The sequence below is a fragment of the Aedes aegypti genome, chromosome 1 (assembly GCF_002204515.2).
Source record: "Aedes aegypti strain LVP_AGWG chromosome 1, AaegL5.0 Primary Assembly, whole genome shotgun sequence".
Lineage (NCBI taxonomy): Eukaryota > Metazoa > Arthropoda > Insecta > Diptera > Culicidae > Aedes > Aedes aegypti.
The window spans coordinates 129,099,659-129,116,681 of record NC_035107.1 but is presented as its reverse complement, the minus strand read 5'-3'; the positions used below and the strand labels follow the sequence as shown (position 1 = coordinate 129,116,681).

At 38.2% G+C, this 17,023-nt stretch overlaps 2 protein-coding genes and 1 long non-coding RNA gene across 3 annotated transcripts in view; 2 read left to right on the top strand and 1 right to left on the bottom strand.

The window, feature by feature from the left end:
• Nucleotides 1–6,675, bottom strand: part of LOC5576894 — a 36,319-nt gene extending 29,644 nt beyond the window's left edge. The window contains exon 1 of the mRNA XM_021847593.1: nt 6,437–6,675. Coding sequence (XP_021703285.1) covers nt 6,437–6,476 — 40 coding nt within the window. The 5' untranslated portion in view covers nt 6,477–6,675. The remainder of the gene's footprint in view (nt 1–6,436) is intronic.
• A 3,259-nt stretch (nt 6,676–9,934) lies between these two features.
• LOC110674286 (lipid storage droplets surface-binding protein 2-like) lies at nt 9,935–11,266 on the top strand. The gene is made up of 2 exons (XM_021838565.1): nt 9,935–10,407; nt 10,916–11,266. Exons 1-2 carry the CDS (start codon nt 10,254–10,256, stop codon nt 11,107–11,109), a joined length of 348 nt encoding a protein of 115 aa, XP_021694257.1. The 5' UTR covers nt 9,935–10,253; the 3' UTR covers nt 11,110–11,266.
• A 2,011-nt stretch (nt 11,267–13,277) lies between these two features.
• LOC110674491 lies at nt 13,278–14,165 on the top strand. The gene is made up of 2 exons (XR_002498912.1): nt 13,278–13,432; nt 13,491–14,165. It is a non-coding gene; the product is annotated as an uncharacterized LOC110674491 (long non-coding RNA).
• Nucleotides 14,166–17,023: the final 2,858 nt, after the last annotated feature.

Here is a 17,023-nt window from a genome sequence, read left to right as displayed (position 1 = left end):
TCTTATCAATACTGTTAAATCACATGGTCACAAGGCATATTTCCGAGAACAGGCCTAATTTGATAATTAACGTCGGTTCCTCCTTCCTGGAATGTGTCATATAAGCATGTTTATATTTCACAAATAATTATTTATCATGGTCTAACCGCTTATCAAAGTAAATCCTGTGACCCAACGATCTTCCCCATCAACAAACATCCCTCCCAGTAACCTTTGTGGAGATGCAGAGGCAAACACGGTCTCCAAATAGCAAAGGTTACACACTAACATTCCTTCCCCCAATCCCACCTGACGGCAAGGACGTGGCCGGCGCCGTTATTGACCCTGTATAAATAGAGGCACTGAATTATGCACACTGAAGAAGATTATGGCCAATTCCAGCCGAACTTCTAGTTGATTCTTTGTGCATTTTCACTGACTTCGGTCAATCACGGAATAGCAACCGTTGATATGGGTAGTCAGTCTGAGCTAAGCTAAGCTAATGTAATGGAGAAAATCGACCATGATAAAAACAGTTCCAACTACACTTTTGGCCATAAAGTGCACTGATAAGGCTCTTTTCTGCGAAACTGTCAGTTCCAACCCTTAGAAAACCCGAAGTCCAGTACCCCCGGGAGAAACCCGAATTTCTTAATAAAATCACTTCCGGTTAGTTGTAGTCTCTTCTTCGTTGGGATTTGAACCAACGACCCTCAGCTTGGTCATGATGAATAGCTGTGCATTTACCGTCACGTCTATCTGCCGACCCCGGGCTATGGCTATTCAATTCGGACCCCCATGTCCTCATTTGGACCACCCTATACCATATCGTTTTTTTTAGTAGTACAGGTCGGACTCGATTATCCGGAGACTCGATTATCTGGGATTCAATTGTCCGGAAATTTAGGCTCGATTATCCGGAGTATGTTTTTTTGATATTCTTGTTTTTCAGTTTTTATGCATAAATTTGAGACAATTTAGTAGATATGTAAAGATAATAATGGATATCACACTGTGGACTTGAAAAAAGCATTTTACTAGAGCTAGGTGTAACATCAAATGGGTTTATTCTCAAGAAATTTCATAACGCCAAAAATGGCCACTTTTAACACCCACCCACCCCCTCATAACGCATTTTGTAACAATATTTTCCGAATTTCGTATGACCAGTAACATCTTGAAGACACATACTCACCCCCTTCAGCGTTATGAAATGTGTGAATGGGCCCAAATGAAATGAAATTTGTCATCAATTGAGTTTTGATTTTTAGTCTTTGATTTGATACCAATCAAAACGAAGTTTCATTTTATTACGGGTCGGACTCGATTATCCGGAGTATCGATTTTTTTACTCCGGATAATCGAAACCTCCGAATAATCGAATCAAAGAAAAATTTAAATCTGCGATACAAGAACATAAATATTATCTTTTTTCCGTTGTTTTATTTATATGACGCAGTGACGCAGCAAAAAAATATTTCTAGGAACATGAGGATTCTTCTTCTTCTTGGCACTAACGTCCTCACTGGGACAGAGCCTGCTTATCAGCTTAGTGTTCTTATGAGCACTTCCACAATTATTAACTGAGAGCATTCTTTGCCTAAATTGCCATTTTCTCATTCGTATATCGTGTTGCATTTACGATGATACTTTATGCCCAGGGAAGTCAAGGAAATTTCCATTACGAAAAGATTCTGGACCGACCGGGAATCGAACCCAGACACCTTCAGCATGGCTTTGCTTTGTAGCCGCGGACTCTAACCTCTCGGCTAAGGAAGGCCCCATGAGGATTTCTTGAGGATTCTTGAGAGGAAAACAATTGTATTGACGAGTATACACAAAAAAAAAAACTTTTATTTCGAACCCACTACCTACGTCCAAAACTGCTAAACCATTCATATGGTATATTGCAATATGTATTAGTATTATTATTATCATGTACCAGTACCAAATATTTTTTTGGAAAATGGTTTCCAATCTCGAGAAATATTTTTTTAGCCGTACAAATATTTTCCGCGTTATCTTTTAGCGATTTTTTTTGCATAAACACTATCGCATGTTCGTGACTTTGTGAGTATCTTTGTAGCGTATCTGGCAATGCTGTATCTCAATTTTATTGCTGTGAAAGGAGTTAAAATAGACTCGTTCAACTGCATCGAAGTCGTTTAACCCTTTCGATCCCACAACTTTCATTGACTAGACCTTTTATTGACAGCGACTGCAAATATGACAGCAAAAGTAGTCACAAAACCAATATGCAATTCAGTGTAATCAAAATCCAATTCGCTCCAAATTCAAACAAAATACATTCTAAATAGCAATCCAAATCTGAATCCAATCTTATGCATTATTATGCATTAGAATCAAAACTCTCTCAAGACATGACTTTCCTGACCCGATTAAGATCATTAAGATTAAATCTCTTTTTCACATGGTGGCGCCAGAATTCCATTAGTTTTCGATAAATTTCAAACAAACCGAATCAGATGAATATTAAGCAATAGTTACTACAATATGATTCCTGGCTCATCAAACTGATTTTGAAAAAATTAGACCCTTTGCAACATTGTTTGTTTAAGCACTTAAAAAAATGCCTTTTCATAAAGAAAAAGTCGTTCAAAGCCGTGGGAAAAAGAGGGTTAACAAAACCTAGTTCTCGTACGATTATTTAACACAATTAGAATCAATAACATACGTGTATGTTTTCTGTAAACTACGACTGCATATTAAAGACATTACACAATTGGAAAAAAAAAGATTAACGAAAAGCAGTAAAATAAAATACATTTCCTTAGAGCCGCTTCTAGTGGTGCGCTTGGCAAAACGGATAAGAAATGCAAGAAAACAAGAATGAAGGTTGGTTGGTATCTTACATTGAATATTTTTCTATTCCATCAATCATGCCCTGACCTGCCTGATCAACAACAGTAAGCTTTTTTACCGCTTTTGCTCAAACAGGCATTTGGTTTCACCTGGCTAAGCTAAGCTATGAATGAACGATTCTGGTATGCGTTTTTTGCCATTTCATACCTTTTTACTTATCGTTTCGTTTGTGTCGCTTGCAATCTTTGTACCTACTAGCATACTAAAACCGAACGCCCTTCACGGACATTCACCTGACCAATTCGATTGAAAAGTAGCTTCAATGTAGTAATTGTTCTGTATCCTCAATAACTACAATTTAAACGACAAAGAATTATCCTATTTCTCTAGAATAGCCTCCAGGGCTTGTTCGTTCAATCACAAACACTGTATCAAGATTTTGATCGAAGCTTCTGCCGAAGGAATGAGTCATGAGGAAACTAAGACGCATTATCAACCAGCACAAAACAGAGAAAACTAGCGTAACATTTGAAAAGGGCCTATCTGCAAAACGTAAACATTGAGAAATTCTCAATTGAAGATTCCGTACCATATTTATAATTCCTATTTTAAACCCATTCGCATTTTTACTAGTTTTATACCTGTGTTCGACACCCATTAAAGTCTGTTGCGTGGCTCATTATGTTTCAAATCTCAAATAACACAACAACTCGTAAAAATTGTTGAATTCAAACATCATCGGCAGATAGGCCCTTTTATGAATCATCAAACCAGTTAGGCCCTTTCAGTTAGGCCCTTTGATTGAACATGGTTTCAGTTAGGCCCTTTTATAATTTGCTAATTTTATTGATTTTTGAATTGGTTTGCATAAATCTTGAACAAAATTTAGCGATTATGTGAAAAAAAACACTATATAATAGCTAAATATTGGAAATTTTCGGTTGAAGATTCAGTACCATATTGATTATTCCTATTTCAAACCCATTCGCTTTTTACTAGTTTCATACTTGGGGAAGATCCAAAAATGACGTCCATCGTTTTTCGGGATTTCTAGAACCCTTCTACCCCCTCTGTCACGCTTTTTCTAATACCCAATCCATGCACTGTCACATTTTCGTACATCCCCCCATTGGAGGAGGCCCCAATTGATGGACGTCATTTTCGGATAACCTCTTGTGTTTGACACTTATAATGGTCTATTACGTGGCTCACAACGATTTGAATTTGAAATAGCACAACAACTTGTAAAAATCGTTCAATTCAAACATCATACGCAGATAGGCCCTTTTACGAATTTTCAAACCAGTTAGGCCCTTTTTGAATTTGCTAGTTTTATTGATTATTGAAGTGATTTGCATAATTCTTCGACAACATTTAATGATTATGTGAGAAAACAACACAATATCATACAAGCCAAGTATTGGAAACTATTCTATACAAAATCAGCAACATATTGATTATTGATATTTCAAACCCATTCACTTTTTTTACTAGTTTTATACTTGTGTTAGACACTCATTATGGTTTATTACGTGGCCCAGAACGTTAGTAATCTCAAATAACATAACGACTCGTGAAAATGGTTGCATTCAAATATCATCAGCAGTTAGGCCCTTCAATGAATCTTGAAACCAGTTAGGCCCTTTCAGTTAGGCCCTTCGATTGGACATGGTTTCAGTTAGGCCCCTCCAGTTAGGCCCTTTTATTAAACATAGTTCCAGTTAGGCCCTTTTGGAATTTGTTGATTTTATTGCTTATTGAAGTGATTTTCATAGTTTTTAAATAAAATAAAGCGAGAGAAAAACAATGTAATAGCTAAATGTTGGATATTCTCGGTTGAAGGTTCAGTACCTTATTTATTATATCTATTTCAAACCCATTCACTTTTTTACTTGTTTTATACTTGAGGGCCTTCCTTAGCCGAGCAGTTTAAATCCGCGGCTACAAAGCAAAGCCATTCTGAAGGTATCTGAGTTCCATTCCCAGTCGGTCCAGGTTTTTTCGTAATGGAAATTTCCTTTACTTTCCTGAATATAGAGTACCTTCGTACTTGTCACACGATATACGAATGTGAAAATGGCAACTTGTCAAAAAAAGCTCTCAGTTTATAACTGTGGAAGTACTCATTGAACACAAAGCTTAAAAGCAGGTTCTGTCCCAGTGAGGACGTAATGCCAAGAAGAAGTATAAGAAGAATTCTTGCAGGGCTGTTTTTGTGAAAATCGCGACTTTTGGAACTCGATCCACAACTAGAGGCAACAAATAAAAATTAACAAATAAAAATTATTCAAAATTTTTAATGTAATTGATTTTTTTTTTCAGGATAAAAAATCAGTTTTTCAACTAACTTCGCATTAAGATTATGATAAAACTAGTAAAAAAGTGAATGGGCTTGAAATAGGAATCAATATAGTACTGAATCTTCAATAAAGAATTTTTATTAATCAATGTTGATTTTCTCACATACCTAATCGATTGATTTTGATCTAAAACTTTGAAAATCACTGCAATAATCAATAAAATTAACAAATTCCAAAAGGGCCTAACTGGAACTAAGTTTAATAAAAGGGCCTAACTGGAGGGGCCTAACTGAAACCATGTTCAATCAAAGGGCCTAACTGAAAGGGCTTAACTGGTTTGCAGACTCGTGAAAGGGCCTATCTGCCGATGATGTTTGAATTCAACCATTTTCACGAGTTGTTTTGTTATTTAAGATTTAAAACGTTATGGGCCACCTAGTAGACTATTATGAGTGTTGAACACAAGTATAAAACTAGTAAATAGGAGAAAGGGTTTGAAATATGAATAATCAATATAGTACAGAGTCTTCAATAAAGAATTTTCAATATTCAATGTTGATTTTCTCACATAATCGATTGATTTTGTTCTAAAACTTTGAAAATCTATTCAATAATCAATAAAATTACCAAATTCCAAAAGGGCCTAACTGGAACTATGTTAAATAAAAGGGCCTAACTGGAGGGGCCTAACTGAAACCATGTTCAATTAAAGGGCCTAATTGAAAGGGCCTAACTGGTTTGAAGACTCGTAAAAGGGCCTATCTGCCGATGATGTTTGAATTCAACATTTTTTACTAGTTTTTATGTTATGTTAGATTTAAAACGTTACGTGGCCCAGTAATAGACTATGAGTGTCGAACAAAAGTTTAAAACTATTAGATAGCAATGAGTTTCAAATAGTAACAATCAATATGTTACAGAATCTTCAATCGAGCATTTATCAATTTTTACGTTATGCTGATAGACCCTTTTCAAATATCTCAAAAACACTATACAATGGCTATATATTGAAAAATATGGAGGAAAATTAAAAATGCACGGAAGGGCCAATCTTATTTTGATGGAAATTTTCAGTTAGGCCCTTTTATGACCAGTTAGGCCCTTTTAGTTTTATAATTTTCAGATAGGCCCTTTTAAATTTGAATAAAATTACCATTAATAATGCATTTTGCATGCCCGTAAGAGTATGTAGGAATAACTTACGTAAAAAATGATACGAATAATGAATAATCAAGTTTGTTTACATTTTGCAGTTAGGCCCTTTTCAAATGTTACGCTAGAAAATGGAAGTCGCTATACAAAAGAGGATTTTTGCGATTTCCGATAACACTTACCCAGCAGAAGGCCAGCCAACGCCAGCAGTAGGTTCTTCATTATAAGAAAACTTACGACACTAATCACAAAGCGCAATTTTTTCGCGACAATAACGTAATCCAATTAGGAAAGTTTTTACACTATATTCTTCGAAAGGAATTTTGTTCACGACACAACGTAGAAAAAAATGGTAGCGACCCTGCTCAACTGCGCACTGTTCGATGACGAATGAAGATGATGTTTATGCGATGCGGGCAGTCGACTGACTTTTGAGTTTTGGAGATTATTAAAAAAAAATCTGACAGAAAATCTCTACACAGGGTTGCAAGTTGCACTGACAAGGTTTCTGAAAACGCTAGGAACCAATGTGTACACACTGAAATGAATGTTATTGGCCGGTACGCTGATCATAAGTACTGTGCAAAAGGATAGGACAAGAAACGGTCAAGGAATGATTCCGCTACCGAAATTACTTTAGCTGTACGCAGCTGAGAAGTAGAGCTGATTTCATAACGTCGGTAACGCCTGCCATACAAATCAAAGGGAGCTGTCACTTTTCCGAACGGAAAAATGTGGCGCTCAATTATTCCGCAAGTAAAAGTGACATTTCGCTCAAACTGAATCAGCTGTCAAAATTACTTTGGTAAAAAGGAGAAATTTTACTTGAGTGATTTACGTTTCAGGTCCGTACTTGGCTTATCGTAGAAACTACCCAAGTAATCACAAGCATTAATATAATGGGCCCATTCACAAATTTCATAACGCTGCAGGGGTTGGGTGAGTCTCCTAACGATGTTACAGCACATACAAAAATTGAATAATGTTTATACAAAAAGCGTTACACGGTTAAAAAATTATATACTAAATAGTGTAAAAGTCATACTAAAACCATATTCGGTCTATTCACCCCTGGCAATGATTTTAAACGTAATATGCTTTGCTAGTATAAACGGTTTTTATAGCAGCGCATGCATATTACGATATTATTTGTGTAATACATAATGAATGCTAATTCTCGAAATTGCTTAAATATATTATATATGTTTTGTTTTTGTAAACAAATGAAAGATCTTCACCGTAAAATTTATCCGCGTGGAAATTATATTTCTCAACGCAATTTTAAATACATTCGAATAATGATTTTATTCTAATAATAACTTTACTTGAATACGAGGCGGCATTACCGGACGCGTACCCAAGTAACCAGTAAGCACGATAATGCGGCACAGCGTTATATGCGCATATAGGGTAATCATTTGATGCTTGTCAGTTTAATAAACGCATATAATGCTATTATAATGCCAGAAAAGGCGAAATAGCGTGCCATTATAATGCGAAGATATAACCGTGCTTCTCGGCATCACTAGTGCTGATATAAGACCACGTGAGAAACGTCAGTTGTTTTCGCCAGGTTTTTCGGGCGAATATTTTGTGCTTTCGCGTACGCAGCCAGAGAGCTTTCGCGTATGTGGCCAAGCAGCTGATACACGAGGTAAATAAATAAATGAATGAAAACGGAAACCTCGAATAGTATGCAAAATGTAATAAAAAGATTGAGATAGTACTTCTCCGTATCAGACTTATTCATTTTGGTGGTTTTCATCCTTTTGATGACTTGAAATTGCCACATATTGATCCTTGTTTTATGATGATGAAATTCCTAATTTTGCGTCTCGAACCGACACCTGTATTGTTGAGTTGTTGAAGTTCTGCTCCTTTGCTCCTTCGCCCACATAAGATGAATAGTATTGGAAAGAAAAGTGACCAATTTAAACCACCACTTTTCCCCGTCATAAAACCTGCAATTGTAGTAGTGAGAACCCGGATAAAAACGTATCATTCAGTGAATGGAATAAACCATTAATGTACAATATAACGTATTGGATACAACACAGCGTATTGTAATTGAATGTCGAAGCAATATTATTCATGTTTGGATATACAATACAAAAACAATATAATATATTGTAACAGAACATTGTATTGTTTTTAATTGGTTTTATACCTTACAATTTTGGTCAAATTCCTATTTTTGCGTAAAACAACTGTTGCTTTTTTCTATGTTGCTTTGCTGAAAGAAATAAACAAAACAAGTTCAAAAAGCAAAAAGTGATGGGTGAAAAATATTCAAAAAGTAAAAATAAGTAGTTTTTTAGAAGTCACTTGACATTAGCTGTAACGACGAATGCAATCATGATACAGTTTGTTGAATTGTTTTTGTATTGTACAACAACACACGAATTGCTTATCAAGACAATACATGAACAATATATCGTATTGTATTTTCAAAATGTTTGTATGAGAAAAAAATCTATATTTGTATTGTTACGATACTTAACCACCCATACATTATATTGCAAAAATCTCATATACCATACAGTGAACTGTTCAAAACAATATGTTGTACTGTAATTGTATTGTCATTTTACAATATACTGTATTGTATTTCCAATATATTGAATGGTACTGTTTCAATACGTTATATTGTTTTTGTATTGTATTTTTTATCCGGGAAGACTTATGTTTGACTCCCTCTCACCACTATATGTAAACACAAAGCACGTGGTATATCTGTCAAAACACTGGATGGCATTTAAACAGGCCCTGTATGCGAATATAGAGCAAATATAGTGCTTATTTAATGCCCGTATGCATCAGGCTTAGAAGCATTAATGATGCTATAATAGGGTTTCTATGCAGCGGAAGTGCTGTTATAAGGTGTGCAAGCATTTGTGGTGCTATTATAATGCATGTACGCATTTATGATGCTGATTAAGGGCTTATTATTAGTGCTCATGGTTACTTGGGTACTTCATGGTCGGCGCCGTATACGGAAGCATTTCCGGGAAGTTGGCTATAAACTAGGGGGACGACACTTGCAGGTTATCTCCATTTTAGGCCAAAAGTAAGCCTAAATGCAAAAAATGTTCATAAAAGTCAAATTTTCAACGAAATAAATAAAACGGATAATAAATCACTAAAAATCGATGAAATCCAAAAAAAATCTGTAATAATGCATCGAATGGACAAAAATCGATGGGTATCCCTAAAACTCAAATGTCAAATGTTGGTGTTTATTTTGTTTCAGTGAACTAATCTACGATGACGTCACGCTGCTTCTTCCATAGGGAAGAAAACCTTCTACTGCGGGCCGTGTTTACAAAAAATGAACGATTTCGTTGTGCATTCACCCACTTTATGTTCATCCGGTGAACATTCGTTGTCCGGATGTTGGTCCGGATGTCATTTAATGTAAACATAGGCCTATTCAAATGACGTCTCAAATCAGCTATCGGGAAGCACTTTGACAGTTCTTCTATGAAAATGACAGGCCCGTGTTAGCACCGGTCCTCCACCGATGTAAACAAATGCATAGACGGATCTGTCACATGAAAAGGCCTATTGCCCGCATTTAGATCAGAAAAGAAAAAGAAAGTTGAAGATAAAAGAAGACCGTGGATAAGTCCGTTCCAATTGTGACCGGCAGCATTTCTGTTGGAGAAAATTTGATTGCCGCCGCCCACAAGAAAGAAGAGGCATGTCTGCTAAAGAGCAGGAAACGGAGAAGCCTACTCTACCGGGAACGATCAGTCAGCTCAAACTGCCCGCCGTGGACGTTACTTAATAGCAGCAAACGAAAAATGTCTACAGACGCGTAAAATACTACAATCCCCTTCTGAGCTGGGCCTTCGGAACGGCTGAGGATGTGGTCCACCGTGCAAGCATCCCCGCCCCACTGGTGCACAAGTTCGACCACCCGCTTCAGCTGATCGAACAAACCCTGGTCAAGGGCATCGGCAAAGTCCAAGGTCCTCGGCACGGTCAAACACCGAGAAGATGTGCGAACTGCGACAGGCCTCCCAGCAGAAGGCCGTCTCCTTGAAAGAGTTCTCCCGGAAGAAAGCCAACGAAGTACTGACCTTCCAGTACGGAAGCATCGCCGTGAATGGCGTGGACACAACCGCTCAGCTGGCCGAGCGTCTACTGGACTAGGGCAAACGCTCCCTTAGTGGAGGTAGCTCCAATAGTGGAGGTAGTGTATTTTGGCATGTTTCGCGCTAATAAATGATTATGTGATATTTTTGTATTATGTACGATGCGAAAATGATACAAGTAATCGAATAATATTCATGAAATTTAACCGTAAAACTATTTAAAACAATTATTTTGCTTATTTTTTTGTTGCTCCTTTGCACCTATAGTGGTGCATCAGTACCCATAGTGGAGGGTCCCATAAGAAATCAATGGTTTGCGCCACTAAAGGAACCATCCTTAAAATATACCTCCACTAAAGGAACAGTGTTCCTATTATTGGTGCAAGGCTTTTTGCAGGGAAATTTCAAATGAATCGTGATTTTTATACATTTGATTGATAGAAGGATTTGAGATCTATCGAATGATACGTTAAAATCATATATTTCATGATCTTAACACCGTGTTTTAGCAGTTTTCCCTTAGGTGCACCACTAATGGTACACTTGCCCTACTACTTCCCGAAGTGCGAAGGCGACGAAGGAAGGAAGATCCAGCCCTGCACACCGTTCAGAGCGTAGGACGCCTCTCCAACAAAGTTACCCAACGCGTCTACCGCACCGTGTACAAGCAGGTGAAATCCCTCCGAAAGGAAGATGTCAAGGAGTACGTCCTCACGTTGATTGCCGTCCTCCGCCTGACCCAGTACCGCAACCCCTGAACGACAAACGGCAACAGACCGTGGAAGATCAGTCCGCTCCTGCTAGCACCAGCAACAGTGCCATCCCCGCCCCCGACAGCTCTAGCTTCGCTCCTGCATCTAATACACACTTAATCTCAGAATTTCATTTCGGTAAAGTTAAATGACGAATACACTCGGTAAAGCTTAGTTTTACCAAAGACAAATTAAAGACCTTTATGTCCCTTGCAAATGCCCCAAATATTATGGCTCATAAGGTAATCTAGAATGCCGTGAAAAGTGTACTGCGATGTGTCAAACTTGGGTACCTTTTGCACTAACGAGGGACCAAATGCAGTACTAGAAGTGGTACCCAATCTGAGCCCGAGTGCGACGGACCTGGTTTTACTGAAATCTCGTTAAATTTTGACAGATAAATAAAACTTCAAAATTCAAATTGACGAACTTCGGCAATTTACACATAGAACTGAAATTCGGCAATTTAATTTGCCGTATTAATCAGAAAAAAATTGATTTCTCCGAATTTCGGCAAAGCACATCTGTCAAAATCGAAAACAACGCTGCTACTGTTGAAAACACATTAACACGTTGAACGCATTAAGTAAGACTTCTTGAAATTCTGTGTGCAAATTTGAGATTTGTTATTCGGAGGTTGTTATCAAGTAAGTAGTTTACTTTTTATTTGATAATAAGCAAAATCGATCTTGCGTAGAAATGACCTATCCAGTTCCTTAGTTATTCATAGATTTATTTTATTTTCAGTAAATGATGTTCCAGTCGTATTAGAGGTATTAAAGAAGAACGGAACCATTGGCCAGTGGACCATTATCCGAGGATTTGTGTAAAATGACAATTGAAACCGTGGATGAATTGTGACTTCCTGAATAAAATTTAACACATTTAATGTATTATACAAACCCCATCATAAGTTTTAGTTCTGCTTCTTCTTTTACTTTTTGCCTCCATAAAAACCGAAAAAATTTTGCTGAATTTTGGTAATTAATGCCGAGATTTTCGGCAACGGATTACCGATCTCTTCGTAAAATTTTGACAGTTTTGCTGGTCTACTCATTTTGCAGTATAGTCGGCACTTCGAACTTTTACCGAAATTTTCGCCGAGATCTCAGCTGTTGGGTTCTCGGCAAAATATTTCGCCGGCCTCGGCGAAATAAATTAAGTGTGTAAGCCATTTTACGAGATGCTCAAATGACGTTTTCCGGCGGGCCGCTAATTGTTATTGTTTAAAAACTAGCATGACATGTGAATACCGCTGGTAACATTTTAATTGGTTATGGCATTCCAGTCTCTTTTGAAGCATTATTCTACCCAGTTTCCATGTTTTGTGTTACCAGTAGATGAAATAAATTGCTCCCTTCGTGCTGGTTTGATTTTACATGGAAAGTTTGAAAAGTTTATTAAAGCGCCATTGTTAAATGAGCTCCTTCCAAATGTAACGCTAGAATAAATGTAAATAAATGGGCCCGCCAGCAAGTTTCAAAGCTTGTAAACAAACGGAAAACATATGATTCGAAACGTCTCATAAAATGGCTTATACCTCGGTCTTGGTTGCTACGCTAAGGTGTTGGCCAGAGTAGACGCGAAGCGACGCAAAAATCCTTAGGAATTTGACATTTCATTATTAATAATTGTTATTCCTTCCCGTGCAATTTTCGCTTCGCTTCGCAATTTGCGTCTACCCTGGCCGCACCCTAAGACGCTTCAGGCCAAGAAGGAGACCGACCAGAAGACCAACCAGAGATCACAGTAAGCAGGCGCATAATAAGACTAGACTACAGTGCGCATCGTACCTTCGTGCTGTGCGTACACGAATTCTTTCTGCTCTTGGAAGTTTTCTTAAAAACTACCTAGAGCAATAAAACAGTACTTTTCAGTGCTACATAAACAGTACTTTTCAGTGCTATTTTTTCTACTATTGATCCCTTTACGATCCTTGTTTGGACCCGTGCCTTCGATTTTTCGTTGGACCCGTTGGCGAAAGCTAGCGGTGGTAATCCTTCTTGGACACCGTCTTGGGAAAAAACCTCTCGAAGGTCACGTCTTTCTCGTTTATTAACTAAGGGTCTGTCTCAATTGGGCTATTAAAAATAATTCGTACTTAAACTTGACAGTTCGATAATTATTCCACCCCTGATTTCGATCTGTCAAAAATAAGTCTGCTGCAGAGCAGACTTAAATTTGACAGATCGATAGTTAATTTCTTTCTCGCTCGCTTGGGCGATCGGTGTTTGTTGTTTACTTCCAACATAATGTTGTTTCCTCTATCCGGTAATTCATCTGCGGTCGGACATTCCTGCTGCCTTCGCAAGATCCAAGACCAGTAAAAGTAAGTTTAACGAAATATTCTGACCAGAATAGCTATATTTACGATCACTTTTTCTCAGTGACGGAACTTGCAAGGGTGGGATAAAATCCTCACAACCAGAATTGTTTCCTGAACAGCTGACAAGGCAAAGCATTTCGACGGACAAAACATCTGGAAAGCTGCGACCACAGGAGACCCGATGATTTCTAGTATATCTCAAGCCGAAATAAACCAAAATAGTCTCATCAAGGTGCACCATGCAAGGCCAAGGACCTGCGGAAATTTGGAGTATGTCGAGCTTCTAGCACAGACAAACAGACGTCACACTCTCATCATTGTGCATCGACCACCTTTTTAACGGTCGATTCAAAAATATGGTAGGTGGCCATGGCTGCAGCAGGAAAGCAAGGCGACTATTTTCAAAGTGTTTTCCATCAATGACAAATTTGTTCGGCATCTACTTTTCTATCTAAGCTATTTTGCTTTGAAGATGAAGCCAGGGGATTAATGGTCGGAATTGTGGACGGAGTTGTTCTAATAACCAACTACTCATTGTCACGCCCCATTTACGACAAATTATGATCATTTAATTCGATGTATCGCATCAATGATAGATAACCAAACTGCGTTCTTACTGGAATTGTCGAACGTTGAGAATATAATGCAGCATCAAAGGACTACGACGACTTTGACTATAGATCTGATGAAGCTCGTCAGAGGCCTTGCATAAAACACCTACGTAGATAAACATTTAGCTCATAATAAAAAGAATTGTGCATAACATTAAGGATCCAGTATTTAAAAACTGCATTTTTGAGGCTTAAAAATGTCTCAATTTCTATTAGGTTCAACGTTCAACGATCCGTCATAGTCATAATGGAAACTTCAACACCAGTTTTTCTGATCAAAACTAAAATTTATACGACGAAAGTGTTATCACTGTGTTTGGTTGAAAAATGGAATACAATGAACACTTTTTCACTTTTGCTTTTGAAAATTCTCAAATTGATGACGGATTGTGCCCCCTTAAACAAGGTCAAGGAAATTTCCATTAAGAATAACAGTGAATCCTCCGGAAATCGAACCCAGACTCCTTCAGTATAAGAATACTGTTTCGGTTTCAAACTATTGTTCGTACTTTGGTCCGTACGGTAAGAATTTGTCCAGATTTTTCCTAAAGCTGATGAGATGAATAATTGTAAGTTCGATCAATCGTTCGAAAATGCAGTTTGCCGAAAATGGAGTTTTCTCAGAATCCTTGCAAAATACCACTCTTTGGAAGTAGGGCGTATAAGAGCCGCATTCGGATGCGAATCGAATGCACCACTTCCGACCTCGCATAGATTTAAAAATAATCCAACTTCGGAAGCCGTTTCTAACTTTAACCGCAAGCGCCGACAATAGTAATACAATTTTCCTCATCAAGGCTGACGATACATTGACGGCATATTTGCAGAGTCTTGGGTTTTATTCACAAATTTCATAACGCCAAAAATGGCCATTTTCGACACCCACCCACCCCCTCGTAACACTTTTTATATGAACAGTTTACAAATTTTGTATGAGCACGAGGACACCCACCCACCCCCTTCAGCGTTATGAAATTTGTGAATGGGCCCTTGTTCCCTAGAGATCAGAAATGTTGAACATTATTACAACATATCTCATATGTTTAATAAATAAAAAAACTATTTGGGCTCATTCATTTATTTCATAACGCCAAAAATGGCCATTTTTGATACCCACCCACCCCCTTGTAACGCTTTTTGTATGAAAATTTAACAAATTTTGTATGAGCCGTAACATCATGAGGACACCCACCCACCCCCTAAAGCGTTATGAAATTTGTGAATAAGCCCTTTGCTTGACTTGGCTAAAACACTTCCAATGATTTGAAGCAATTTTCAACAGACAAACAAACTAGAATGAAGCATTTTCTTTTCACGAATCATCATAAATCATGATAACGTAGGTTCGGCAACTTTCGCGAATTGGGTCCTAAAATTTTTAATGAAATCTTGTTTTTATTTAATAACACGAAAAAGCATGTTACTGTAACTACTTTAGCAATTCTTCCCGTTCAAATAATGGCTATATCATGTTTAAACTTTAATTTAAAAATTTGGTCCATAAATGAACCTTGACACTTTTGATCATGTTTGACGTTCGCTTAGTCGACAAAAAACACCACAAGGGTTTTAGTTCGACCACTGGGGTTGTTCCTATCTGACATTTCGTAAGGGACACGGAAAACAAAATACACCCAAAATTTGAGTTTAAGCCAAAGGATGTGACAAAATCTAAAAAAATGTTTTTTGGGCTTAAACCAACGGAAAACATTAGAAAATTGAGTAAACATGTGTTTTTGGCCTAAACTTAAGCGTTTGGCACTAAAATTGGGACAGGGCTTTAGGACTCTATTGAGACAGACCCTCAGCTGTAGAACATCGCTGCACTGTTGCTGTGAATACTGATGCGGATCGAAGATTGGACTTGTTTGATTTACCATCGACGGCAGTCCAACATTTTGAGACGCGGGGGCTACGTGTGAAGCAGCGTGATACGGATAGTTTGTAGTTGAATATGCAGTCGACATAATCGGTTGCTGCGACGCCACTGTGTATAAAGGCATTGAAGGCAGATTACTTTCTGCTGATGGATACTGGTTGAACACTGGTTGATGATTCACCAAAGCCCTTGGTGTATTTGCGCCAGTTTGAGGGTACCCGACAAATCTGACTCCAGAACTTTGACTGATAAAATGTTGTTGCGAAGTAACACACGACTGCAGCGAAACCGGATTTGTGAGTTGCTGTTTTCGCAATAATTCATCGTACAAATGTAGTAGTGTTTCATTCATCGAATTTCCTAACCCCTTCCCCGCATTGTCCGTTTTTCCAGCCACTCGTTAATTTTGTCGAGACTTGAAATCGACTCCGTTTCGGAATTACTGACCTCCAACATCTCTCGCTCCAATGCTAGTCGCTCTTCCAGTTGCTTCATCTCTAATACTTGCCTTGCTTCTAGCGCCTTTGTCTGCAGTTCACGAAGTTTAGCTGAGCGCTTCGATGACTTCGAAGATGCTTTACTGATAATATCACATTATTCGTGATGAGCCTTTCCAACGGATCTGTTAACGCTTCCGAAAGAACCTCTTCTGCGATCTTCATCTGCTGGTGATGCTGCTTTGGAACAACGCTAACCGGCTTTGGAGATACTGCGAAGCCCTCTGTAGCTACTCTTGACAACGAACTAGGCTGCTGCAACTGCAACTTCCCTATTTGCAAATGGTCAAACTGCTTTTGCTTCCGCTGTTCCTCCTTTTGCTCAAGGATTTTTAGTTGCTCTCGTTGCCACTGCTTCTTTTGTTGCTCGAGACGCTCCCTCCATCTGGTCGTTCAACGCACGCCTTTGTTCCTCCAACGACGTCCTCACACACCTATTGCAGCTCCAATCGCGATCCCGGATACTGTCGTCTATGTTCACGCAGCTATAATGATGCCACATATCGCATTCGTCGCATTGGACCATTTGGCTTGTTTCGACCTGAGACGAGACTCGCGAAGACGGTCTTCTTTTTCTGTGATTGCTGAGTTTTTTTCTTATTCCACT